The sequence below is a fragment of the Lycium barbarum genome, chromosome 6 (genome assembly GCF_019175385.1).
Source record: "Lycium barbarum isolate Lr01 chromosome 6, ASM1917538v2, whole genome shotgun sequence".
NCBI lineage: Eukaryota > Viridiplantae > Streptophyta > Magnoliopsida > Solanales > Solanaceae > Lycium > Lycium barbarum.
This window is the reverse complement of record NC_083342.1, coordinates 84,523,436-84,548,949: the sequence shown is the minus strand read 5'-3', so window position 1 is coordinate 84,548,949 and position 25,514 is coordinate 84,523,436. Positions and strand designations below refer to the sequence as shown.

The following is a 25,514-nucleotide window of genomic DNA, read 5'->3' as shown; positions in this document are numbered from 1 at the left end:
TTTGGATGTTAACACTTGACTGCAGTTAAAGAGGGATTGGCAGTCCGGGAGAATATTGAAATTTTAAAAGTACCATCAAAATTATGCATGATAACATATCAGCAACAGGTTTTCCTTCATCTAATTTAAACTTGAAAGTTTTACAACCCCTTCGAAAAGTGGAAGCTATAAGTTCTCCGTCTTTCCCATAAGTTACACAGGCATTCTATTGTTACAACTTTATTTCTCCTTTAATTATGAGAGAGCACCCACTTTCATAAATTATAACAAACAGATAATGAATTATACCATAAAAGAGACACGATCATGCATGATAACTTTATTTGAGAAGGAATCTCTTCATCCAAAGAGCAGAACGCTTGGGGTATCTTTTAAGATTATCCTTGTAATCTATGAAATTGATGCCGAACCTCTGCGTGTATCCTGACCCCCATTCAAAGTTGTCGAAAAATGACCATGCAAAAAAGCCCTTAACATTTACTCCGTCCCTGAGAAAAAAACATATATTTACACCATTCTTGAAAATCTGAAAAATCAAAATTAAAATCAATTGGTTTAGATTTATTTTTCTTTATAAGCACCACGGTATGCGTAGAGCCTACGGGATCAACTAATCTGAATCGCATCAAATAGGTCCGCAAAGCCACAAAGGAGTAGAGTGTAGCTCCTTGTCAAAAGTCTATAATATATTATCAAGGTTGCACTCACGGGTGTAGCCTAGTGGTCAATGAAGTGGATTGAGAACCATAAGTCTCAAATTCAAATCTCAGTGGAGGCAATACTAAGTAGTTTCTTCCCATCTGTCCAAGACGGTGGATAAAAACACCACGATCATAGAAAAAAAGGTCTATTTATCAAGTTTTTTCAAGACCTAGAATTATGAACGAAAGAATTTTAACCATCGACAATAAACTTTGGTGCAAAAGATGTAGATGTATTAGGAACTATATCCGGCTATAAAAAAAAAGGTACTCACCTAAAAGAACTATAAAGAGCCTTAATATGGCGTTGGTAGAAATCAACCCTCTGAGCATCGTTGATACCTTTTGCAACATCATCAATATCGGACTCACCCATTCCTGATAACAATCCCAAACGAATTTCAGTTTAGGAAGGTGTAACTCAAAGACATCACTTTATTCAATAAATACTTGAAACGTAATTAATCAGAACATATATAATAAGGACGATGAAATAATCACTTACCGCACTCTGTGACGTAAACAGTTGGATTCTTGTAATATTTCTTAGTGTAAACGAGAAGCTTATAAAGTCCCCTTGGAGCAACATAGAAAATACTGACACCAGTCTGCAAATATTAATTAGAAATTATCAAAATTGTGAAAGAGAAAACGTCAAAAAATAAATAAATTATTTCCTTCAAAAAAGTTAACCATTTTATTTTTCCTAATTAATTGGAGTTTAAATTAAATTTCATACTTTCCTAACATGAACCAAAATTAAAATTTCTAATTTCGAACTTGTCAAGTACTTAACCATTAGTTATAACAAAATTTGAAAATACACCATTAGTTGAGATTAAAGAAGTCAAATGAAAAAGGAAACAAAAAAGAAAATGAGATGGTGTAAGTTGAAATGTCAACTGAGAGAGATATACTTACTGGATCACCAATCAACTTTCCGTTTCGCGAAGCTACAAAATCATTTTAGAAAAAATAAAAAAATTAATTTTAAAATAATGCATAATGACAAGATAAATTATGCAGTTACACAAAAAATACAAGTATGAATGTGATCAAGATGGCTTATACTCAAATGGTATCGGTGAGAGTCTCCGTACAATAAGTATGGATCCACTTCTCAGTATCCCTTCCCCCTTCCCCTTCCCGAAACCCCCCAAAATGTAATAAAAATTTTCAAAAATAAAAATCCAAGTATGAAAAACAGAAGGAGAAAGTACAATTTAAGGTATTGAATGCATATTTCCAAAGGCTTACTCGTTTGATTGACTTGATTATCAGTTCCGGAGCTGATATTCACAGTATTTGGTGGGATAGAAAGATGAGCCGCAAAATTTGAGGTGTAATAATTCATTCCTATGAAATCAAAGGAGTCTTTCACCAATTTAGATTCTTTTGGGGTAAACTTTGGTAATCGCTTGCCAACGAGTTTCCTCATAGTTCTTGGATAATCTCCATAAGTCAATGGGTGCAAAAACCTGTCACCGCATTATATTTCACATTTTTACAGCTTATAAAAATATAAAACAGTACTTTAAGTCAAAATACCATTACTAGTATTGTTCTTACCATCCAAGCATAAAATCAAGAGCTCTTTTAGATGCTCTCTTATCCTCTGGTTTGTTGGAGAAAGGCTCGAACCAATGTGACACCAATACAATTCCTATTTCGCCCTTTTGAATCGGCTGCATTTGCGTACGTGACCACCAAATTAAAGAAAAACAAATTTAATTCACTTTTTGTGTTACCAATTAAGTCAAATGCACTTGATTATCACTAGTAATTTATGTAAGCTCACCTTGTATTTTTGTCTGTATAGTTTGGCAGCAGCTCCATGAGCAAGAAGCATATTGTGTCCGACTATATAAGGCTCAGTGGCGGAGTTTCCGGCGGAGCAGTTGTTGTTTCTCCAGGCAGAACACCGGCCAGGTGCCAAAGAACCGGAATCATAACCTGTTGATGCAAATATCCATGGCTCATTCATGGTTGCCCATAGCTTCACTCTGTCTCCAAAATGTTTGAAACAAATCTCCACGAAATCTAGGTAATCATCCCTGTCAATACCAGATGCGCGACTCATAATTAAAGGCGAATTCAGGATTTAAACGTGATAAGATAAATCGTTAAATTTTTAGCGCTTTGCTTATTATACTTTTGAAATTATGGGTTTAGAACTAAATAATTGTCGAACTTTAAGTGTTCTTCTATATATCCAATTCGGTTGAACGCGCAGCTAATAAGCTATGTCCGCTGCTGCAGTAATTTTGTTTTGGAAACAAAAAATAAAGAAAAAGACTAATATTTTCTCCTTAATTATGCCTTTTCTTGTATGGCAGAACTTAAAGTTCTTGTGATGAAAAATACATTTTCAAGAGGAAAATATCTTAATTCATTTTCACATTAATTGGTTGATACAAATTTGGTAGAGATGTGATGGCAGTGGAAGGTGTGAAGTGTTGCACTAAGATGGTGTTTAGTGATATTCATGAGTAACAAAGATTGGTATGTCTACTTGTTGATACAAGTAACAATAGTGAAGTAACTCCTCTGCACAATATTTGATATATTTTTTAAAAATACAGAGTGTTAAATATTTTAACTATGTCGTTTAAGAGAGGAAACAATAATAATTTCTGGGGCTTCATAACTAGACATATATGGGCACAGAAATTAGAGCTTGGAGTAGTACACTTACAAGATTTTAGGGCTTAGAAAGCCAAGGTATTCATCTTCAAGTGCTTGAGGAAGATCCCAATGAAAAAGTGTCACCAGAGGTTTGATACCTAAATTGCAATTTTAAAGCAAGTTTTAGCCATTCATTTTAATTAAAGTTTTTACTTGCAATTGCGTAATAATGTGTTTGTGTTTCTGCATGTGGGTAAGACAGAGAGAGAATTAATTATTACCAAGGGCTATTATCTCATTTATGAGATTGTTGTAGTGGGCAATACCAGCTTGATTTACTCCTTTACTCAGCTTCCCCTCTGAAAATACAGAAGTAAAAGATGCATACATAACATCATGAAAGCAAAAATGAGAATTCTTTTTTTGTGAGTTAAATGGTCAATAATTAACTATAATAAGATTAATCAGGGCATTGATTTTACATTTTAGACAGGTCAACTTACAAAAGGAAAGATATGATACTAAATAATCTTACGTGGTAAAATTCTTGTCCATGCAATAGAAAACCTGAAAGCGTCCAGTCCTTCGAATTTTGCTAGTTTGACGTCCTCCTGCATACGAGAGGCAGTAATATCTGTAAACTAATTTTTGATCTTTTACTTTTTCATTAAGATAAAGTAAGAACAAAAGATTCTTCATCTAATTTCCGTTTAACCAAATCAATAATTAGTACCTTGTAACGGTGATAAAAGTCCAGAGCTATGTCTCCATTGCTACGGTCCAATATTTTTTCTGCATAGAGTTCACAATTTTATTAGTTTAAAATCTAATGCTCGAGTATAATTTCTTCTCTCTGTTACATTTGCTAGGAGACAAAAAAACAAATGTAAAAGATAATGTAGCTTAAAGTTTTATGTTCAACTTTGGTCAGACGACTGGATTTGCATGGGCCACACTCTGAGGAGGCATATCCAAGGGCCCTTTGCCAAGAATGATGCCACCGAAACAGTGGCCCACATTCTGCAAAATGGATTTATCCAAATAATCCTTTGGTCTATTTGGAGGAAGAGGAACCATATAATTTGGTGGATCCCGCTTCCATAAAGCTATACTATTTCAAAATGTCAATAATTTAGGGGATCATGCTTCAATAACACCGACGGATCCTACTTCCATAACCTTCCATGCTATACTGTTTCAAAATGCCATTAATTTGGTGGACTCTGCTTAACCTTCCAAGTTATACTATTTCAAAATGCCAATAATTTGGTAGATCCTGCTTCCACAACTTCCAAGCCATACCCATACTGTTTCAAAATGCCAGTAATTTCCTTCCAAACTATTGAACATCTCCGTTTGATCTCCTAGAAAACCTCCACTCTCCCTGTTATTAAGTGGGAACCCCACCATATGAGCATTTCAAAGTATACACTGATGGGGCCTATGAAATGATTAAGGGTCAGTTTTCACTTTTTCCAATTAAAGTGATCAAAATATTTTGAAAAATATTTTTCTAGAAAAATGAGTTTTTTTTTTAAAATAAAGAAATTGAGGAAAAATAAGTATCATAAATATCATCGCAAGATATTATCTCCTCTCCATCCCAACTCCCCACCTCACCTCTACCCTCACGTAGTATTAAGATTATATATAATTATTTTGGGATAATATATTTTTCCTTACTTACTTAACACCAGAAAATAGGTAAGAAAACTATTTTTATATATATTCCAAGCAAATTATGTTAGGAATTGCAAGTAAAGGAAGTTCTAGAACGTTGATGTAATATTTCCAAGTTGAACTGTGGGTAAACGGATGATTAGGAGTTAAGACAAGTTCAACTTAATATTTTGTCCCTTGCAAGGACAAATTGAGGAGAAATCAATGAAATCCCTTCTGGCATTTGAATGTTCAAGTTAATTATATATAAATTAAGATTATGGATCGTATGTGGTACCCATGAAAGAATACGTACTACCTACCGGTAGTATTAAAACTCATTTAAAAAAACTGAGCTTAATAAATTAATTTATGGATAGGAGATGATATAGACCCATGTTGCTATTCAGAATGGGGCACAACAGAAGTTCTTGATGGAGTGTCTGACTTGAAACTGGAGCAATAGTTCAACAAAGAATAGGAAAGATACAAATCTTACACACACACACTTGTTGTCGAAAGAGTATTCATGTACTTGACGCGGATAAAAAATTATTATCAAGAGATATAAAATAAATAAATATGTTATCTCCCTAACAGTTACTTTTAGATGTGATAGTCACACATTTTAACACGTGTTTGACCAATAAAGCATTAAGGGCTAAAAAAACAAGAGGTCTAAGTAGGTGTTCACCGTGTTTGGCCATAGAAATCAAATATCTTTCACTTTATTTGGAATTTTTGAAGATGAAATTATGTTTGGTTATACTTTTTTGCAAAGGAGAGAAGAGAGCATTTTATTTGGAATTATGAAGATCGAGTTGGAAAACAAATTATAAGTTATTTTTCAAAGTGATCTTTCAAGACAACAACGCCATTTTCCAGTTTTGACCCTCCTAGATTTATATATGGTTTAATTAGATGTTGTTTGGAAGTTGATTACAGGTGTAAAACTCTGTGGTTAGTGCACAAAATTAAATGGAAGATAAAAATTCAACGACTAAAATTAAAGTAAGGATTAGATAATGGCAGTATTATTACCAAGTGAAAATGGATGCATTAAAATTAATGTGCACGAGAGCATGGAAGAGGAGATACAGACCTGGATAAGTGTGGGCGAAAGTATCCCAAATACTTGGCCCTTTGCCATCTTCATTCCATGCACCTTCATACTGTAAATTAACAAAAAAATAAATAAACAATCAATTCTTTATTTATTTCCACACATATGTATAACATGCTCAAAAGCAAATGCAAGCAAAAACACCAAGAGAGAAAAACACTAAATTAGGTCGAAGACATTTGTAATTACCTGATAGGTAGAAGTGGAAGCTCCAAAAAGAAAATCAGATGGAAATATGGTACGATTAAATGGAGTAGAAATAGTACGGCTTGGCACTTTTGCAGCCACAGAAAACTCAGTCGTCGCCAAAAAATTGGCCAAGAAGATCAAGAGGCTAATTGCCAAAAATGGAGCTTGAAAAGCCATAGCCAGTTACTATCTCTGGTTTTGCCGAGTATTTTCCCTTCTTTCTACCCTCTTTATAAGAATTTAATTTGGAGAATTGGAGGCCGATATTTCTTCATTTTTCTATTTTTCTATTTTGCTATGGGTTACATTGACTTCGTGGGGAGGAGCAATATTAAGAATACAAAAATACGTACGATCTCTGATTTTCTTGTAGATTATGTATCAAGGATATTAATAACATGCCACGGCCCACGGGACACGCCCATCACAAACTAAATAAGTTATGGCCGGTTTTAGCTGTATTTGTCAATAATTCAAGCATTACTCACGTATCCCCAAGTTTTGCTCTTTTTTTTTTTTCCACTTATCTCATATTCACATGTGGTGTTGAGGGTCATTGACCCATATTCGAAGTTGTGCTTGAGAAGTAGTAATTCCAATCTAGATGAAGTTCTGACTATTTATATAAAGAAAGAAAAACGAAAAGATCTTGTAGAATTTTCAAATAATTCTACGATATATATAATTAATCATTTTCTTTTCATATTGTGAATAGCTGATTGTGTAATGATTCTTTTTAATAGCATTAGTTTAATTTAATCTGTTATAAAAGTTATGTACCATTTATTCTAGAGATCAATCAATGTTCTTAAATAGAGTTGTCATAAGTATTTACTAGGTGATCTAACTGTCTTAAATTTGTTTTATATGCTCAGTTAAAAAAACTTCAAAATATTTTGATCCAAAAAATGTCTTAAAGCACTTTTGCACAACAACAATAACATATCCAGTGAAATTCCACAAAGTGGGGGTCTGGGGAGAGTAGAATGTACGCAGAACTTATCCCTATCTTGAGAGGTAAAGAAGTTGTTTCCGAAAAACCCTCCTAAGTAGTGGTGGGCGTTCAGGCCATCGGATTGGATATGAAATTTTCGGTTTGGATATTCGATTTTCGGATTGAAGAAATTACAATCCAAATCCAATCCAAATGAGTTCGGATTGGATTGGATATTTTAAGTTCGGTTTCGGATTATTCGGTTTGGATATTTCGGATTTGACTCTTGAGACTTAAGGCAAACTTATTAGGAACGAAATTCATGTGTTAGTTCTACAGAGGTAAATCTAAATCTTAATTGCTCAGTAAAAAAAGTCTTCCAGTTCAAATTAGGATTAACAAATCCAAGTCATGTCCAACATAGTAAATCCATACCAAATAAAAGCATTCTGAAAAAGTGAAAATGAACAAAATAAAATCGAAGTAGTCATCTGGAAAAATAACAAAGAACTCTGCCGTGGGTGACACTAACGTGAGACTTTTGAGACTTGAGAATTAAGAAAACCCTATATTATATTTGATTTTGTAGAGAATTGTATATTAGACTTAATATTTTAATGGGTAGGGCCTTAGGTACTAATCTATTGGACCTTTAGAAACTAGACTTATTAGTATATTGGGCACATATGATATAGGTAGGGCTAGATATAAGGTATAAAATTTTGGATTTTCGGATATCCAAAAATCCGTAGTACTAAATCCATATTCAATCCGAAATCTATAAATTTTAAAAATAAAATCCGAAGTCCAATCCATAATTCAAATATCCAAACCAATTATTTAAAAAGTTTGAATTTCGGGTTGACCCAAACTGTACCCACCCCTACTCGTAAGTACTTTTTTGAAAAACCTTTGATCAAACATTCTTTCTTCTTCTTAAGTTTCCCCTTTTTTTTTTTTTGCTCTCACGCCTAAATGCAATCAAGATATTACCTACAAACTATATCATTGCAAGTTAAGTGTAGGATATAACTAGTAGGATTACGTGAAAATAAGAATAGAGGCTATCGTGACAACATCAAGGTTATTAATTAAAATGATATATAAAATCTGGAGTTACCTGTATGTTGCAAATGAAAGAAAAAAAAATAGATGAAAAGCTGTACTAAAATGCGTAAAGTTTACTAGTCAAGTACAAAATCAAAGGAAAACAACAAAGTTTCATCCATGGCTAAAGCTTTTACAAATAAAGTGATTAAAGTTTACTCATGGATGAAACTGTAGGTAATTTTTATAAAAAAATACGATATATATAGCTTGCTATAATCAATTAAACATATTCTAATAGTATAAAAATCTTTATCCAATTACAATATAAAGTTAAATCTAAATTAACTAAAGCAACTAGAACTATAAATGGTTCGTCAAAGATTATAAAAGTGACTGAACAAATGAGATTGAGTTTAGGGGACGCAAGTACACGTAATATATAAATTTACTAAAAGAATGGCTGACAAAAAACGTCTTCGAAATAGCAGGCCTAAATAAGTATATCGATAATGACATTATACACAACTTATTTATTGCGTAGTGGCCACTTTATACTTACAAATATAACACTTAATTATGCTAAATAAACAAAATTTTCGCCAACAATACTCAACTAACAATGGATGAAATTACCTCATATATTTAGGCAACTAAACTAAATAAAGAAATTAAAAAATAACTTACATGTAAAGAAATTGTCACGCTCGCATTTTGAGATGGGACGTAATTGACATTCGACTCTAATTATCCGTCTAGTGAATCCCGAACTTAGCTAACAGATAAGTGCATTTGTTTAGATTAAGATCTAAGCACTTATTGGGTCTGAATACGTCTTAATCATTAAAATCTTGAATAAAGTCTTAATATTATTAAGAGGTTGTCACGCCCCAAAACCCACCCTGGACGTAACAGACATCCGATGCTATAAACAACATCGGAAGAACCTAAACGACACAATAATAACACTTGAACCCGCCAGGTTCAATATTCGCCTCCAACAGTTTATAAAATAAATGTAACATCAAGTTCCTTTTTAATAATCTTTCCTTATTAAATTAAACAAATTTATAAGTAACTGCATATATCAGGATCACAATTATGAACTAAAATCAGCGGAAGTCTAATATAAGTAAATAGTCGTAAACGTGGCAAACACCTAAAAGTCGTACGAGACTTTGACAATCTACCCACAATTTTGACAACTATCTATGGAGCTTCTAAGAGACACAACAATCATCTAACTTCGGGACGCAGCCCGGAAATCTAGAATAATAAATGAAATAGGAAGTGTCCCACGAACAAGGATGTGGGCTCACCAAATCAACAGCAGCAGCAAGTTCTCCTAAGCATTGAGAGTATCATGAACCTGCTTTTCTCCCTTACCTAACATACCATCAAAAACAACAATGGTATGTCTGAGTACTTTCGTACTCACGGAGTCGCCAAGCTGTTATACCTCATTTAAACCGAGTCAAATCGAGTACAACATATTGGTGATTCCTATTTTGTTTATTTTAAGGAGTCGCCACCTAATTATTTTAATGGTGAATTAGGGCACCTAATTATTAACTAAGGTAAAGCTAACTAAACCTCCGTTAATGGTCTGCTTAATTTATGATTCTAGGTAAGGGTTCTAGATTATCCTAAAGAGAAGGGGTTAGGCATCATTTAGAATCCATTAATTATGGTTACCGTCCAAACTTAGGTTAATATCAGAATATAATAGATAATATTTTATAAGTAATTTTAAGAAAAAGATGTCTCATAGAATGCATATACGTAATTAAAATAGTGAAACTTTGCAAAGTAGATAATATAATGCGTTTCGAAACTTGCATAAGAAAATAATTATTTTCAAAAAAAGGGTAAAGATCATTCTTATAAATCATACATCTTAACATCATTTTATTTTAATAAAAATAATTCCACCGCAACTTACGTAAATTTTAAAGAAGGAACTGCATATGAATAATAGCTTTTAACAGAAGACTCAGCAAGTTTGAATTTTAGATAAAAATTATATTATGTGAATATGGCGATGTAGAAAAAATCTAGACTTATTTTTATAAATAGGATGCAAAAGGAAGTGAGATTTCTTTCTCTTTTTGTTATTAACTTTATTTGACTATATTCGCCTAAAAAATATGTATAATTGGATAGATCTTGAAAAATTGTTTATAAAATATATTTGAGTTCATATTTGCGTATTAGTGACGTTTTTTAAATTTCTAAGATAGTAAGAATAAATCATGATTCCTTTAGCTCAGAATATGTAGTCATGCTATTTTGAAAATCAATTATTCTAAAAATGAATATTATAGATACTATAAATAATTTTAACATAAAAAAAAAGGAATGAAACCTATGGAACTAATTGTTAGTTTCTCTTTTAAATTAACTACCCACTATACCAAAACTGACCCACTAATTTTACTAGAATTTATCTAAGTTAAAAAAATAAAAAATAAGATAAGGTGTTAGTCATACAATGCAAATCAAATACACAAAGTAAAATAGGGTAGAAGGGGGACGGAAATTAAATGGGTCGGCCCATTTTAGGCCAACTGCTGCGAATCTGTTGCTGCTGTTATGGGCCTCGGCCCAGAATTGTTTTACACAGCTGATGGGGCTGACTCAATAAGAGTGTTTCGTTGGGCTTTAGCCTAACATCGAATGCGGAAGAAGACGAGTCGTATGCGATGGTCATGCATAAAATGAAAGGAGAAGGATTAGTATATAATCAATTAATAAGGTTAAACATCTAAAATGTAAACTCAAAACAGATCAGTAGATTATGTATATACTGTGTATATTTAAGTATACCTCATGTATACACATTCATAAGGATGTATAAAAGGTTCATATTGGAAAGCTTTCGCCCCCGTCTTCCCGATGTTGCACAAGTTCCAAAGGATTTCATGAATCCCAGGCATGGCTAACACCGGGGAGGGTTCAAGCTTGATCCATAATGACCAATCTAACCTCCCCATTAACGTGCTTAAACGAAAGTATACTAGTAATATACACATATATACATAATTCAGATATAGCACATTTATAACATATAACAAGGCGGCACTCAGACATAGGCAGAATCAAAACAGTGTAACATTTGTTGCCTTCGAGCATGAACAAGATTGAGATAAGACATAATATGATCTACAAGATTTCGGACAGGACTTGTTTTATACATTAGGGGGTTATGATAATACTCAAATCTTATACTTTCAGTTTGATCACGGGCAGGGATAAGCATACAGAATACAAAGTGTTTTCGTGTCTTAAGGATGGAAGCGACAATCACTAGATTTCTTCATCTGAATCGAAACAAAGCATCCTGCAAAAGAAGCATACCATTATAATTCGTACAGTGTCCTCAAGTGCACAAACAGGTTCGAGTTTACCAAAGAAATGGTTAGATGGAATGCAATTAGCATATTTATCATCCAAGTACATTACATAACTTTATCAGACTTAACAGGATGTGGACAGAATTTTCAGATATTAAAACTGGTTTTTAAGATCCTTTTGAAAATTTCAGAGCATGTTCTGGTGGATTTTAATACTGAGACTGGCAGCAAACACATGGTATCAGTTTCATACTTTAAGGGAAGCATATGGCACACAAAAGATCAAATTAGTTGATTAAAAATCAAGTGACATGCCATTCCAAACTTTAATAGATGTAGTTATATATTCAGTGAACATAGGAGCCCTATTCTAAGATTAATCAGAGTCAAAGAAAGTATTTATAGACTTAGAACAGACTCAAACTAGCAAGTGATACTATACAGAGGGAATCACTCAACAAAACAAAGACATTTAATTTGGTGCAGCATGATGTATCACATTAAATCTCAGATGAACAAACTAATATTAGGCAGAGGGTTTTAATCAAATGTGCCACAGATTTGTAGGTGATTCATCATACAAACTTAACCACAAAAGACCAATTTAGAGTGACGTATGCAAACTGGGCTAGACTAAGCAAAATCCTCTACATCATTGAAATTCAAACTAACATGCTTTCATAAATTATGAGTCAATATCGAACCATGATCCAACTAACAGAACTAACATAGCACTCCCAAGTAACTCTAATATCAAACAAGACCCATGGACTATACTAATAACAGGTTAAATCATACTAACTTCATTTAAACAAGTCATAGGTGCCTGAAACTAATTAAAACTGAGTACAAGCAAGTGCCAATGAACTTTCAAAGGTTATGCTAGCCTACAACAGACTCATAGCAATCAAAACACACCTAATCTGAGCCCAGGTCACAATACTTGAACACATGAAACCATAAACTTACTAGCAGGATCCAGAACCAAGCATATAGAACAGTAATGGACTTAAATTACTATGTTAGCAGAAAACTAAGCATGTGAAGGTCTGAAGGCAGGCTGTGGGCTAACTTAAAATGCAACTAAATAAATTTAATATTTTGTAGCATAACGAAGTAGTTGTAGACCCAAACTACACACGGCTAAATCAAAACATAACCTAAATAAACTTGTTCAGGCTAACTAATCATAGAAAAGGCTAATGCACACAAACACGATTAACAGGTCACCTAATCTAAACTAACATATGATTAATCCAATGACATACAAGCAACAAAGGTAAACTTAAAGCACAAGGTTAATCTAAACTTACATATAAAGCTAAAACAGTCACAAAACTAAACTAAACAGGACTAAACATGCTTAATACAACTAGAATAACTACAAACAAAACTAAAATACAGCTAAGCAAACAAATCACATAAACGGTTTAAAACGCTCAAACAAATACTAAAAATAACTTAAAAGAAGGAAATTTACCTTCTTCGGGTGCAGCGAAGTGGGTACGGGGTCTCCGATTCACACTCGAACACTATCAAATCTGAGCTTGCGATGCTCAGATTCGAAGCAGTACCAAGGCAAACGAAAACAAAGAAAATTGATTTAGTATTTTTGACTCGATATTCAGAACTATTACGACTACTGAAAACTAATATTTTTCAGGGCATTTTGGGTGGCTGAAAGGAACTCTTTTTTTCACTTTTTTTAGGGGATTCCAGACGGCTAAAAAGAACTCCCTTTTCTACTTCAGAAAATGATTATTTATAGGGGATTTCTAGGGTTTTCTAGGGTTCAAAAATTGAAAATTGGGCGGGATTTCTAGGTCAACTTCCGTTCAAATACAACGTTAGAGTCTTTTCTGTCATCGATCAGATCCAAGGGAGAAGTAGACAAAACCATTAAAACCTTGTACCTGAAAATAAAAATAAAAAAACTGATAAAGAAAGATTTTTGCTTCACAAATGGACGAAGTCCATTAAAAATTTTTAGATCGACAGAAGAGAAAGAAGAAGCAAACAAAACTTAACCTCTTTCAAAGGTTGAATCCGGATGGGGGGGGGGGGGGGGGGTACAAAGCATTAATTCCCCATTCCCGAATTGACCATGCACGGTCTGTGACCACGAAAGGGCTCTGTGGATTCACTGTTTTTGTTGAAGAAGAGAGAGAGAGAGAGAGAGAGAGAAGGAGGAAGAGGAGAGAGGAAGAGAAAGAGAAAGAGCGGCGGATGAGATGAAAAGAACCCTAGTGGTTCATTATTGTTGAATAAGTCGGGTCGGGCCACTGGGTAGTGGGTCGGGTTATTGGGTTAAAATAATGGGTTGCTGAATTTAGAGTATGGGCTGGGTCGGGTAGCTTGAAAGGTTAATGGACTGGGTCGGCTAAATGAATTAAAATGTGGGCTGGTTATTAACAAGTAGCAAGTTGGTCTCATAGGATTGGGTTGATGAATTAAAAATATGGGCTGAGTGAAAGAAATAATTTGGGCTTCTAAATTTAAATAAAAGACCTATTTTAATTAATTATATATTAACATGTGCTAAAATATTACCTAATATAAAATATGTAATTATTAGTACTCAGATAATAAAATTATATGACGTCGTAATAGCCGTGCAATAATATTTTTGAAAGTCAACAATAAATAAACGCTATTATTTAATTGTGCAAAAATAAATGTGATGCGTGTGCATAAGATGGTAAAAAATCCTGAAATGATTATAGTGCGAATTATAATAATACTGGTAATAATAATAATAATAATAATAATAATAATAATAATAATAATAATAATAATAATAATAATAGTGGTAGTGGTAACGGTAAAAATAAAAATAATAATAGCTAGCGACTACAACAGTATAATGAAATGCTAATATTAATAAAAAGTTAATAATCGTAGTAAAGTATAAATAATTATTTCTTAAGTTGCCAAAAATATTAGAAGCGTAAATAAATGTTTTGGGGAAGGCGAGACAAAATTGGCTGTCAACATCGGGGACAACAAGTAATATAAAAATAAAATATAATAATACATAAAGAAATCAATTCTGAAAAGATAGTATAAAAACAGTCATTCCCCTTTATGATTCTTAATATCATTTGTTAAACGGTTTACAAAGCCATTAATCAATATAAAAAATAGTTATTCAGCATGTGTATCCCAATTAGAATTATCAAAACCAATTATAAGGCCTCTTTTCAAGACACAACTTCAAATATGCCTTTCAATTGATCATAATTAACAACAACAATTCCATGAGAAAATAAGAATATCACACATGTCAATACAGGCCCAAGAATCAAGCACATCGAAGGGGTGACCGTAGAGGTTCCCTTGTCACAGTGCACCACACCGGAATATGAAATTCAGCGGTGGCTATCCTTCCTCCCGAATAGCTAGGCATAATCACACCCCAGGTAGCGAACCCAAAAGTAGCCACTCTTCCTTCCGAATGTCTAGGCATTATCACATTAGGATCCATAGTGGTTACCCTTCCTCTCGAGTAGCTAGGCCAAACACAACAACAAAGTTCATAGCTGTTATAGCCCGTATTTTGCACGTTTGGATATTTCAAAGTCGTCGTGGAAAGTTAAAGGCGAGACCATTTTCAAAAAAAGTTTTTGTGCACAAGTTAGTTATGAATATTATTGGACGGAAATATTGAGAAAGGTTAAGGGCAAAAAGGAGAAATTTCAAAATGGTAAATGGTAATATTGAGGAAAGTCGAGGGGAAAAATGGGAATTTCACAAGGCATTCAAGAAAGTTCTTGAGGGACCAAAGTGTACATGGTAAGATATTAGATCATATTTTATTCTAAGAAAAATTCAAAAAAAAAAGGGGGAATTCTCTAGAGAAAGAAAGGATGGCCAAGTGTCCACATTCTTACTTAAGGGGCCTAAGTGTATATATAAAGAAGTGGTGGCTAAAATGAAACAAGTAAGTCATCTTTTATTTAAAAGAATTCAAGAAAAAGGATGAAAGCTCTAGAAGAAGAAAAAAAAATGAATAAAGAGAGCATGTGCTTCTCACATGCTTGAAGAAGCCAAGTATATATATAGATAGGAGAGGTCATCTTTTTAAATCAAGAAGTTGTAGAGAAAGGAAAAAAAAAATATAGAAGAAGAAGAAAGAGGAGGGGCCAATTCGGCCAAGAAGGAGGAGAAAGAGAAGACCAAAAATCTTGCCCCAAAAATTTATTTCTCATAGTATTTCTACTAATTCAAAGATGCTCTCCAACATGGTATAATTGTTGAAGCAAGAGAATTATTCTTTGGTGCAAAACTCCAACCTTAGCTAAGTTGAGAAGTTGTGAAGGAAAGGTAAGAATTCATCTCCTTGATTGTGTTATGAATGGTTTGGTATGTTGTAGTATGTGGGAAAGAATAGAATTCATAAGAAAATATGGATGTTGAAATTGTAGCCGAGCATGGTATGTGTGTGGCCTTGTATGTGTTGTTGAATGTAAGTATAATGAACTAAATTTATGTAGTAGGTTGGTTGTTGTTGTAATGCATGAAAAAAAAAATGAAAATCCATGGAAATATGCATGATGTAGTTGTGGCCGACTAAGGGGCTGTTTTGGTAGCTATGGTAAATTGATTTTATTTGATATTCTAGTTGTTGTTAATGTGGATTCTATGATGAAAATGATGGTTTGGTAGTTTGAAATGAAGTCGTCGACGTGTAGATTGTTGATGTGGTTCTTGAAGTTAAAGGTAAGAAATGTGTTATTGATATTTCATTTAATTTGGAAGGTTGCGGATTATATTGTGGTAGTTGGTTGGAATCTAAACAAAACGCCGTTGAATTATGTGAAACGAGTTATTAATGTTAGAAGGTGTTTTGAGTAAAATTATTGAAATTGTTGGTATGATTGTTGGCATTGTGTTGATAGTTTGGCCGGGTTGAATTCCCGGATTGTTGTTGATTGAAATTGGCCAAGATAGATTCTTGGGGACGATGTATTTACAGGGGAAATGCTGCCGAAATTTCGGCAGACAAATGTTACTTTAAAATCCCACTTCTAAATGCTCTAATTAAGGTTTGGTAAATGTGACCAATTTGTAGATTTTGGTGAATTTGGAGCTTGAGTTTGGAGAAGCAAAAGGAGCGGAAAAGGTATGTAAGGCTTCACCCTTCCTTCTTTGGCATGTCTTAGACATAATAGGTCGAATACGAGCCTCGGGGACAACTCTATTCTCCGGAATCCGCGCCTAAAGTTTCCCTTTTTTCATTCAGTAGAATTGAATTAAAAAGTGTGCAAAATGTTGGAAGAATTTCCTAAACCTCTAGAACTCGCATAAATAGGACCCGACTACCCTAAAACCCTCACAGGTAACGCCATGACATGTAACATATGTAAATTTGGTACGCCGCCTCATTTGATCCGAGGTGGGCCCACTGGTTCCCGGATTTACCTTATTGTTCCGCTTGACTTACTTTGAAGCTGAATCCAAAAGAAACCTTCGATCCTTATTCCATTACCAAATGACAAGTATTGTACCTATCCCAACGAGAATACTTCCATGACGATAATGATAACGATGATGTCAGAAAAGAGAATATGCCTATGATAAGTACGACAAGAATGATTCCACGACTAAGAGCCTTGAGCTAAAAATCCAATGTGAATATGAAAGTGTTATACTAGTTCTTGAACCTTAATTTTATTCCGTAGCTATGACACTAGTTCTAAAAGACTTCAAAGCATATGAATTGACGGATATAATGCCCATGATTTCATTCTATGCTCTCTCTTAAGGCTATTTTCCGTTGGTAGTCTCGCCTTAAAATACTCGTTCCTTCAAGGTGAGACAAAGTGACCATGATTATTCCATAACGTAATCGGAGGTCACCGACCTTACGTCACTCCGATGGACACATGACTTTCTTTGGGCTCTCATGCATGCCAATTGTATGACATATGTATATGAATGTGAATATGTATATGTATATGTATATGGGGAAAGGGGAAGGGCCACTGTTATATCACCACCTGATTCAGCTGGATTTCGTCCCGGACGCGGGATGCCCGGACGCGGGATATGGGAGAGCCGGATACGGCGTCTGTATATGTGATATATATATAATATGTTGGGACACTGTTGGGGAGGGGGGTGGGAGAGCCGATGTACTCGGCGTCTGTGAATGTAAATAAAGGACACCGTTTTCTGAAATGTTCTGTTTTCTGTACATGTAAATAAAAAGCACCGTTTTTCTGAAAAAGAAACTAAGCATGCATGGCATCCGCAGAAAGGCATTCATATGTACAGGTTACTTCTGTTCCAAGATAAGCTCCATATGTCTATTCCGTTATTATTCATACTGCATATTCCTTTATTATGTCACTATTCATGCCTTACATACTCAGTACATTACTCGTACTGACCCCTCTTCTTCGGGGGCTGCGTTTCATGCCGCGCAGGTACTCCCAGATGATTAGAAGACCTTACTAAAGATGTTCCAGCGGAGATGGCGAACTCCACTTGTCCCGGAGAATTGTCAAGTCCAAGTATATGCTATGATGTTCTGTTCTATGTTAGAGACTTTGCAGACAAAGCAATAGGTATTGGGTTGTCAGTCTGTAAGCGGCTCCAGCAGCCGATATGCTATTATGTTTTATGTCACGAGTCTTACATGATGTAAGAGCTTACTTATGAAAAGAAAAAAAAATATTGGAGAGCTTACTATGTATTTCTTTCTTTACTGATTCAAGGGAGCAGCCGATATGCTATTATGTTTTATGTCACGAGTCTTACATGATGTAAGAGCTTACTTATGAAAAGAAAAAAAAAATATTGGAGAGCTTACTATGTATTTCTTTATTTACTGATTCAAGGGTTTCTATACGTAACAAGAGTCAGCGGGTTCGCCCGGCTCCAGATATGGGGTCGGGTGCCCATCACACCCTAGTAAAGTCGGGGTGTGACAATAGCATAGAAGCCGATTCACAATTTGTCTCAAAGTAGTCACACCATCAAATAGCATTAAAGTTCATTATGCCATTACGAAAATCCATAATTTCATAGATAATCTTGAAAACGTTTCCACTTCTTTAAACAGGATTCCTTTGTCATAGTTCCTTTCTAAAATCATCAATACCCACAATTAACCATCATCACTGATCATCTCTTATAGATGAAAACGATTATGATTTCATATACGTATATAGAGGATAATACAATCAAGGTTTAACGTGGGCTTGTTCCCTCACGCACATTAACCATTAATCAAAACATGTAATAGATTTCAAGAGTGTAAAACCAATTCATCATATCATTCAAAACATGTTTTTATAGAGAATCAATCTTTCAAGAGAGTTTGCAAAAGAGACATATAAATTACCTTTATATTCAAAAAGGATTTTATTTTTAAAGAGACATACTTTAATACGTTAAACAAAGTTTAACAATTCACTTTCCTAATGAAGAACACCCAAACCCTAACTTGAATCACTTTGGGAAGAATTATGCTGCAAACCCTAGGTTTTGGTCACAAGAATCATGTTAAGAATCATGGGTTTGATGTTAGAATGGATTAGTAATGTTAAGGGTGTCCTTACCTTTGATTTGAAGACTTGGAGGAATGATTTTCGTCCTTAGGGTTTGGGAGAATGAAAAAAATGGGAATAAAATAAGACCATACCCATTTTAAACCAAATTTTCTGCCAGAAATGAAAGAAGTACGGCCTAAAAGGACGTCCCGTACTTTAAAGGATGTCTCATACTTTCTGGGCGTACTTTGCGCGAAATTTCCAGCTTTTACGCCCTTCAGTAAAATGGACATAACTTTTTGTACATAACGTTTCTTGGGTTGGGCGACCTACCATTGGAAAGCTATTTCAAAGATATACAACTTTCATGAAGAAAGTTTTTCCAAATTCGCAACACATTTTCATGAAAATCACCCAGAAGACAGACCTACCAAAACTTAGGCGAATTTAAGAGCCCTTAAGAACTTCAATTGTTGGTTTGACTTCAAAACGACCATCTTCCACCCGAATTCATCAAGAATGGATTCATATAGATATAATATCATCTTAACACTAGATTTTTACACATTCACACCTAGTTTAAGTTTACGGGGTGTTACAGAGATATTTTGTATAGATAATTTTTACCACGGCTCCACCCCATCCCCAACCCCACCCCCACCTCCCACCTTCCACCACCCTACCCCCAACACCACCCACTACCCCACCCCTACACCAAGCCCCTACCACCCACCCACCCACTCACCACCAACACAACCCCCACCACCCCCGACCACAACCCACTCCCCTCAACCCACCGGCCACCACAAAAAACCCCACCCACCACCACACACCTATCCTACCCACTACTACTACAAAGTATCTCCACCATTACTAGCAAACATAAATGTTTCATTTTTTTATCAATTAAATAAATTTTTTATTTTATTAAATTTGTATTTTTTTTCTAATATTTAGTAACTTTTTTATTTGAATTGTATATTTATTATGTTTAAATAAATACGTTATGCTTATTTAGATGTTAAAAAACAAATATTCTTAATCATTCAGTGTTCAGATCTAGAGACAACATCTTAATCATTCAGATGTGCATTCAGATTCAGACGCCTTAATCTTAATAAAAACAAATGAGGCCTAGGTCACGAGCCTTTATAAAATATCTATATCTATCTATATTAATTTAAAAGCATGAATATAAATGTTGGTTGACCAAAATGTCCTTCAAATATTAAACGACTTTTCTATCCTTAATTATTTCATTACTTTGGACAAGAATATACAATGAAAGGATACTGGAATAATGCATGTTAGGATAAAAAGTTGTAGTAGACTAGGAATTTAACTTACGGTAATAAACTCTAATCCTATTAGACTAATTGGTTGACCAAAATATCCTTCAAATATTAAACGACTTTTCTATCCTTAATTATTTCATTACTTTGGACAAGAATATACAATAAAAGGACTTAATTGGAATAATGCATGTTAGGATAGAGAGTTATAGTACACTAGGAATTTAACTTATGGTAATAAACTCTAATCCTATTAGACCAATTAACTCACGTTACTCGACTTTTACACTCTCTCTCTCTCTCTCTCTTTCTCGTCAAAGCTGCTATTAACATGTATGATGCAATGGTTTCTCATCTTCTCAATTATGAGCTCTCTTGGTTGTTGGTCTCAAACCCGTAAGGTGAGGCATGCTCATTCCTTTTCTCTTTTTTTCTTTATAATGTTTATTTTGTTAGGCGATATGTTTATAAGGGTGCAATTTTGATAGTTGTTATTTTTTCTCTTCGAGCTTTTTTCTATTTTAGTATTTAATTTTTGTGTTAAAAGTTTGGATGAATGCAAAAGAACTGAGTTTGCAATGATTTATGAATCAAATTAGCTTTCTACAATTAAGTAGTTGGTTATGCAAATTTCGTTTAGGCTATTATATTACTTAATTATTAGTTTTATGCTTTTAATCAAAACACTTTTAAGTCATTAATTTAATTTTTGAGGTAATATAATAGTAATATTTTGAAACTCATAAAATAAATGCATATAAAAATAATATTATCTAATATATTTACTATGATAGAGATTGATTGGGAATAACGTGTAACTGCACGTTCGTCGAGACTAGTTATTTTAAAAGCATGAATATAAATGTTGGTTGACCAAAATATCATTTAAATAATGAACGACTTTTATGCCATTTTAATCTAATTGCACGATATTTCTATTGACTATTTCTAAACTAAAATATATCACAGATTGGAAATAGAGTTTTAGACGGATACTACTTCTGAATTTCGGATGCCAAATTATTAATTAACGAAAAAGTCATGGTCTGACGTTCAAAACTTCAAATGCGTGTCCTTGCTGTCTATGAAGTTTGTATTTATAGTTAACACCGTCTTGCTACTATATCACAAGATTAGTTTTATTACAAAACAATAAATGTAATTTGTAGAAAAGAATTTTACGATATTGCCAAAGAATTATAATTATCCAATTGGTGATTCTTAATGACAACATTAATACTTCTGACGTTGAATTATATTAAAGCCATATGTTACAAATAAAATTTTTGATAAGTCATGCCATGCTATCTTGTGTTTTGGTGTTTTGATGACTTGACAAACGTACTCGAGGAACCAGTTATGATGATAGAAAGACCAGGTCTCCTGAAGTGTTGTACAGTTAACTCTACAATTGTAAAGCTGCTGCCACTGTAGCAGTACAACAGAGCAGCATACAACAGCAGAGTTGCTTTATGGGCTGTCATCTTCACTCTTTCTCTACATATTCAAACATCATGCTAAAGTGAAGATTTGATTCTTGCAAAATTCAAAAATTGTTCAGATCTAAAAGTGCAAGTCTCCACACATCAAGGTGTGTTCAAAAACAAAGTTTCAACAAATCCAAGGACCTGTTCTTCTACAACTGAAGCTGTGTTAAGTCCTAGGAGTGTTAAGTTTCTGTTCTTTTGTTCTTAAACTTGTAAACCTATTCTTCTCAAAAGGAAGGTGTTTGTAGGTATCTCAAAAGTTGCTTGTAAGAAGTTTATCTCCTCAAGCCTTTGAGTGGTACACTAGGCTAGAGTTAGTCCAAGTGTATTAGTGTGTTGGTGGCTAGAGTTAGTCACGGTATTGAATTCTCAAAGGATGCCTTTGAATGGTACACTAGGCTAGAGTTAGTCTAGGTGTATTAGTTCGCTTGGTTAGAGGTAGTCAAGAGTTACTTACAATCAAGTGTATTGTAAGGGTTGAGGGATTATGTGAGTTAATTCCTAGGTTGCGGGAGTTGTAATCTGAATTTACTCGGTGTAATGGAGTTGAAATCTTACGTGGTAGGTCGTGGTTTTTAATCCCTTGAGCAAGGAGTTTTCCACGGTAAAATCCTGTCTGGTTTACTTACTGCACTGCATAAGGGAACTGGTAGAGACGAGGTCCCTTCATATTTCGTTTGGTAAACGCATAGTTTCTATCAATTTTATGAGTTAATTTGTTAATTAAATTAATTATGTTCAATTGTCAATGTGTTTTCAAATTGACTGCACATTTAATATGACGATAGTTATTTTCTTGAAAAGGAATTATTTTCTTTCAATTTTGGGTTAGAGTGTGAAAAATATTGAAAACTTTTATACCCTTAAAAAGAGGCCAAAACGTAGCCAGTTATTGATGTAAACACAAAATCTAAATTGTCCAATCCTATTTAGTTAGAGTCCATAAAAGTTGTGTTAGTCCCTACAGCTGCATGGCAAAGTGTATACATTAAATTATCATCTTTTTATGACCGCTTGATGCTATAATCAATTAAATTAAGCAGCATATATAGTTTAGAAATAGAGCGTTGTGTTTTCTGTTTAAAAAAAAATCATGCAGTTACCATCTTCAATAAAATAATATTAATGTTGAATACAATTCTGATTTCAAATGACCAAGTGGTAACTTTTTGCCTGTATCAGTTTCTACTGCATGACTTAACATTAGATGAATAAAATAATGTTAATATTAACAACGTATTTTGTTTTCAAATGACATGCGGTAAATTTTGACATATTTTTTTCTTGCTAAAAATTACTTTTGACATTAGTTGCTAAAATTTACTTTTGACATTAGTTTCTTATTTGACCTAGGGTCTAGGTAAGAGCTCTTAATATTTAGTAATTTAAAATTGTAGTAAAATTTGATTTATATAATCACTTGCCTTGGAATACTTGATCATTATTTTTTAGAATATATGTAATCTGAAAGTTTATTATTATAAATACGCATTTCATAATATTTGACGCAAGATATATCCGTGCAAAGCACGAACATAGACACTAGTTGAATAAAAAATCTGAAAACATATATTCTTAGTGTATACTTCAGAATAGTAAAGCAATTTAAATAGACAATAAAACTAATCTGGCAAGTCCCACCAAAGAGAGAAGCAAGAGGAAGCTGGATTGTGAGTCTGTCCTAAGTGGTTGCTCTGTGAACGGGTCTACTAAATCTGTATATAAGAAAATGAATGGAGGCCTTCACGGGCTAAATATTACTGGCAGAATAGTCGGTATATTTCATAGAATACATTCTAAAAAGACAAAGCAAGCTTTCTAGAGTAAAGCATATTAATACTCGGTAAATTTCATAGAATACATTCTAAAAAGACAGAGCAAGCTTTCTAGAGTTAAGCATAGTGTAGGAAATCAATCCGTGATTTGTATTAATGTATGAAAGTCATTAGATACAAAGTAGGTATCTCCTATTAGAATGATACTAGGCTAAATTATAGGACCTAATTACTATACATAAGGAAGAGAATATTTACAATATTTACATAGACTATTACATAGTTTATCACACCCCCACAGTCGAAGCGGGAGGTTGTCGTACGCTTAGACTATCCCTGAAATCATCAAAGAGCACGCGCGGAAGACCTTTAGTGAAGATATCTGCGATCTGGTAACGGGACGGGACGTGAAGAACACGAACTTCTCCACGGGCAACTTTTTCACGTACGAAATGTATGTCCATCTCAATATGTTTAGTGCGTTGGTGCTGAACTGGATTACCTGATAGGTATATGGCACTAACATTATCACAATAAACCAATGTAGCTGTCCGGATGGGACAATGGAGCTCCAAAAGAAGGTTGCGAAGCCAACAGGACTCAGAGACGACATTAGCGACGCCACGGTATTCGGCCTCGGCACTCGACTTAGACATAGTAGGTTGCCGTTTGGATGACCATGAGAGGAGATTATCGCCAAGGAAGACACAGTAACCTGATGTGGATCGGCGAGTGTCTGGACAACCAACCCAATCTGCATCTGTATAAGAAACAAGAGAGGCAATGGAGGATTTGTACAGATGGAGACCAAACTCAATAGTACCTTGAATGTATCGGACTATGCGTTTAAGAGCATGCATATGTGCAACCTTTGGATCATGCATGTGAAGGCATACTTGTTGAACCGCATATGAGATGTCTGGTCTTGTGAATGTAAGGTACTGCAACGCGCCGACCAATTTACAATATTGGGTGGGATCATCGCAAGGAGGCCCGGCCGTGGCACCAAGTTTGGCTTTGGTGTCGACCGGTGTCTGACTTGGCTTACAAGCAGTCATGCCCGCACGCTCTATAATATCTGCTGCATAATTTTTCTGAGAGAGAAACATGTCGTGTGAAGTCCGGGTAACAGCGATACCCAGAAAATAGCTTAGAGGGCCCAAATCCTTCATAGCAAATTCGGCACTAAGCAGAGACATGATAGATTTTCAGAGAGCATCTGAGGAAGCTGTGAGAATAATATCATCAACATATAGCAGAATGTAAGCAATGTCAGAACCTCGACAATAAATAAAGAGAGAGTGATTAGATCGGCTATGTGAAAAACCAATAGTGGAGACATAGTCTGCAAAGCGTTGGAACCATGCACGGGGAGCTTGCTTAAGTCCGTACAACGATTTCTTCAAGAGACAGACATGATGTGGATGCTTTGGATCCTTAAACCCAATAGGCTGATGCATATAAATAGTCTCATTAAGATTACCGTGTAGGAAAGCATTCTTGACGTCCAACTGATGAATGGGCCAAGAGTGTGCAAGTGCAATGCTCAAGACAACGCGAATAGTAGCCGGTTTGACAACCGGACTGAAATTCTCGTCGCAGTCAACTCCAACCTGTTGAGACCTGCCATCACAGACAAGACGGGCTTTGTGCCTCTCAAAAGAACCATCAGATTTCTTTTTATGACGAAAAATCCACATAGAACGAATAAGATTCACATCAGTGGGACGTGGAACAAACTCTCACGTCTTATTACTAATTAGAGCATTATATTCATCAACCATGGCAGCTTTCCAATTTTGGTCATTTAGAGCACTGACAGGATTTCGTGGG

At 34.4% G+C, this 25,514-nt stretch overlaps 1 protein-coding gene and 1 long non-coding RNA gene across 2 annotated transcripts; one reads left to right on the top strand and one right to left on the bottom strand.

Annotated features, from left to right (window-relative positions):
• Positions 1–96: 96 nt before the first annotated feature.
• LOC132644470 (beta-glucosidase 12-like) lies at positions 97–6,646 on the bottom strand. Its single transcript, XM_060361066.1, has 13 exons — positions 6,298–6,646; positions 6,088–6,157; positions 4,060–4,118; positions 3,862–3,937; positions 3,608–3,685; positions 3,397–3,484; positions 2,500–2,755; positions 2,271–2,386; positions 1,959–2,179; positions 1,623–1,654; positions 1,207–1,309; positions 977–1,079; positions 97–488 (listed from the first exon to the last, which is right to left on the bottom strand). The coding sequence occupies exons 1-13, from the start codon at positions 6,472–6,474 to the stop codon at positions 320–322; spliced, it is 1,548 nt and encodes a 515-aa protein (XP_060217049.1). The 5' UTR covers positions 6,475–6,646; the 3' UTR covers positions 97–319.
• An 8,818-nt stretch (positions 6,647–15,464) lies between these two features.
• LOC132599771 (uncharacterized) lies at positions 15,465–18,244 on the top strand. Its single transcript, XR_009567003.1, has 3 exons — positions 15,465–15,954; positions 16,703–16,753; positions 18,060–18,244. It is a non-coding gene; the product is annotated as an uncharacterized LOC132599771 (long non-coding RNA).
• The last annotated feature ends 7,270 nt before the right edge of the window (positions 18,245–25,514 follow it).

What these genes read in the sequence shown, in the direction of transcription:
- LOC132644470 (XM_060361066.1), bottom strand. Translation starts at nt 6,474, where the DNA reads ATGGCTTTTCAAGCTCCATTTTTGGCAATTAGCCTCTTGATCTTCTTG. An exon ending in GAAAGTTGATTGGTGATCCA is followed by an intron (nt 1,310 to 1,622) that starts GTAAGTATATCT and finishes TAATATTTGCAG; the next exon opens with ACTGGTGTCAGTATTTTCTA. An exon ending in GCTCTTTATAGTTCTTTTAG is followed by an intron (nt 489 to 976) that starts GTGAGTACCTTT and finishes TTTTTTTCTCAG; the next exon opens with GGACGGAGTAAATGTTAAGG.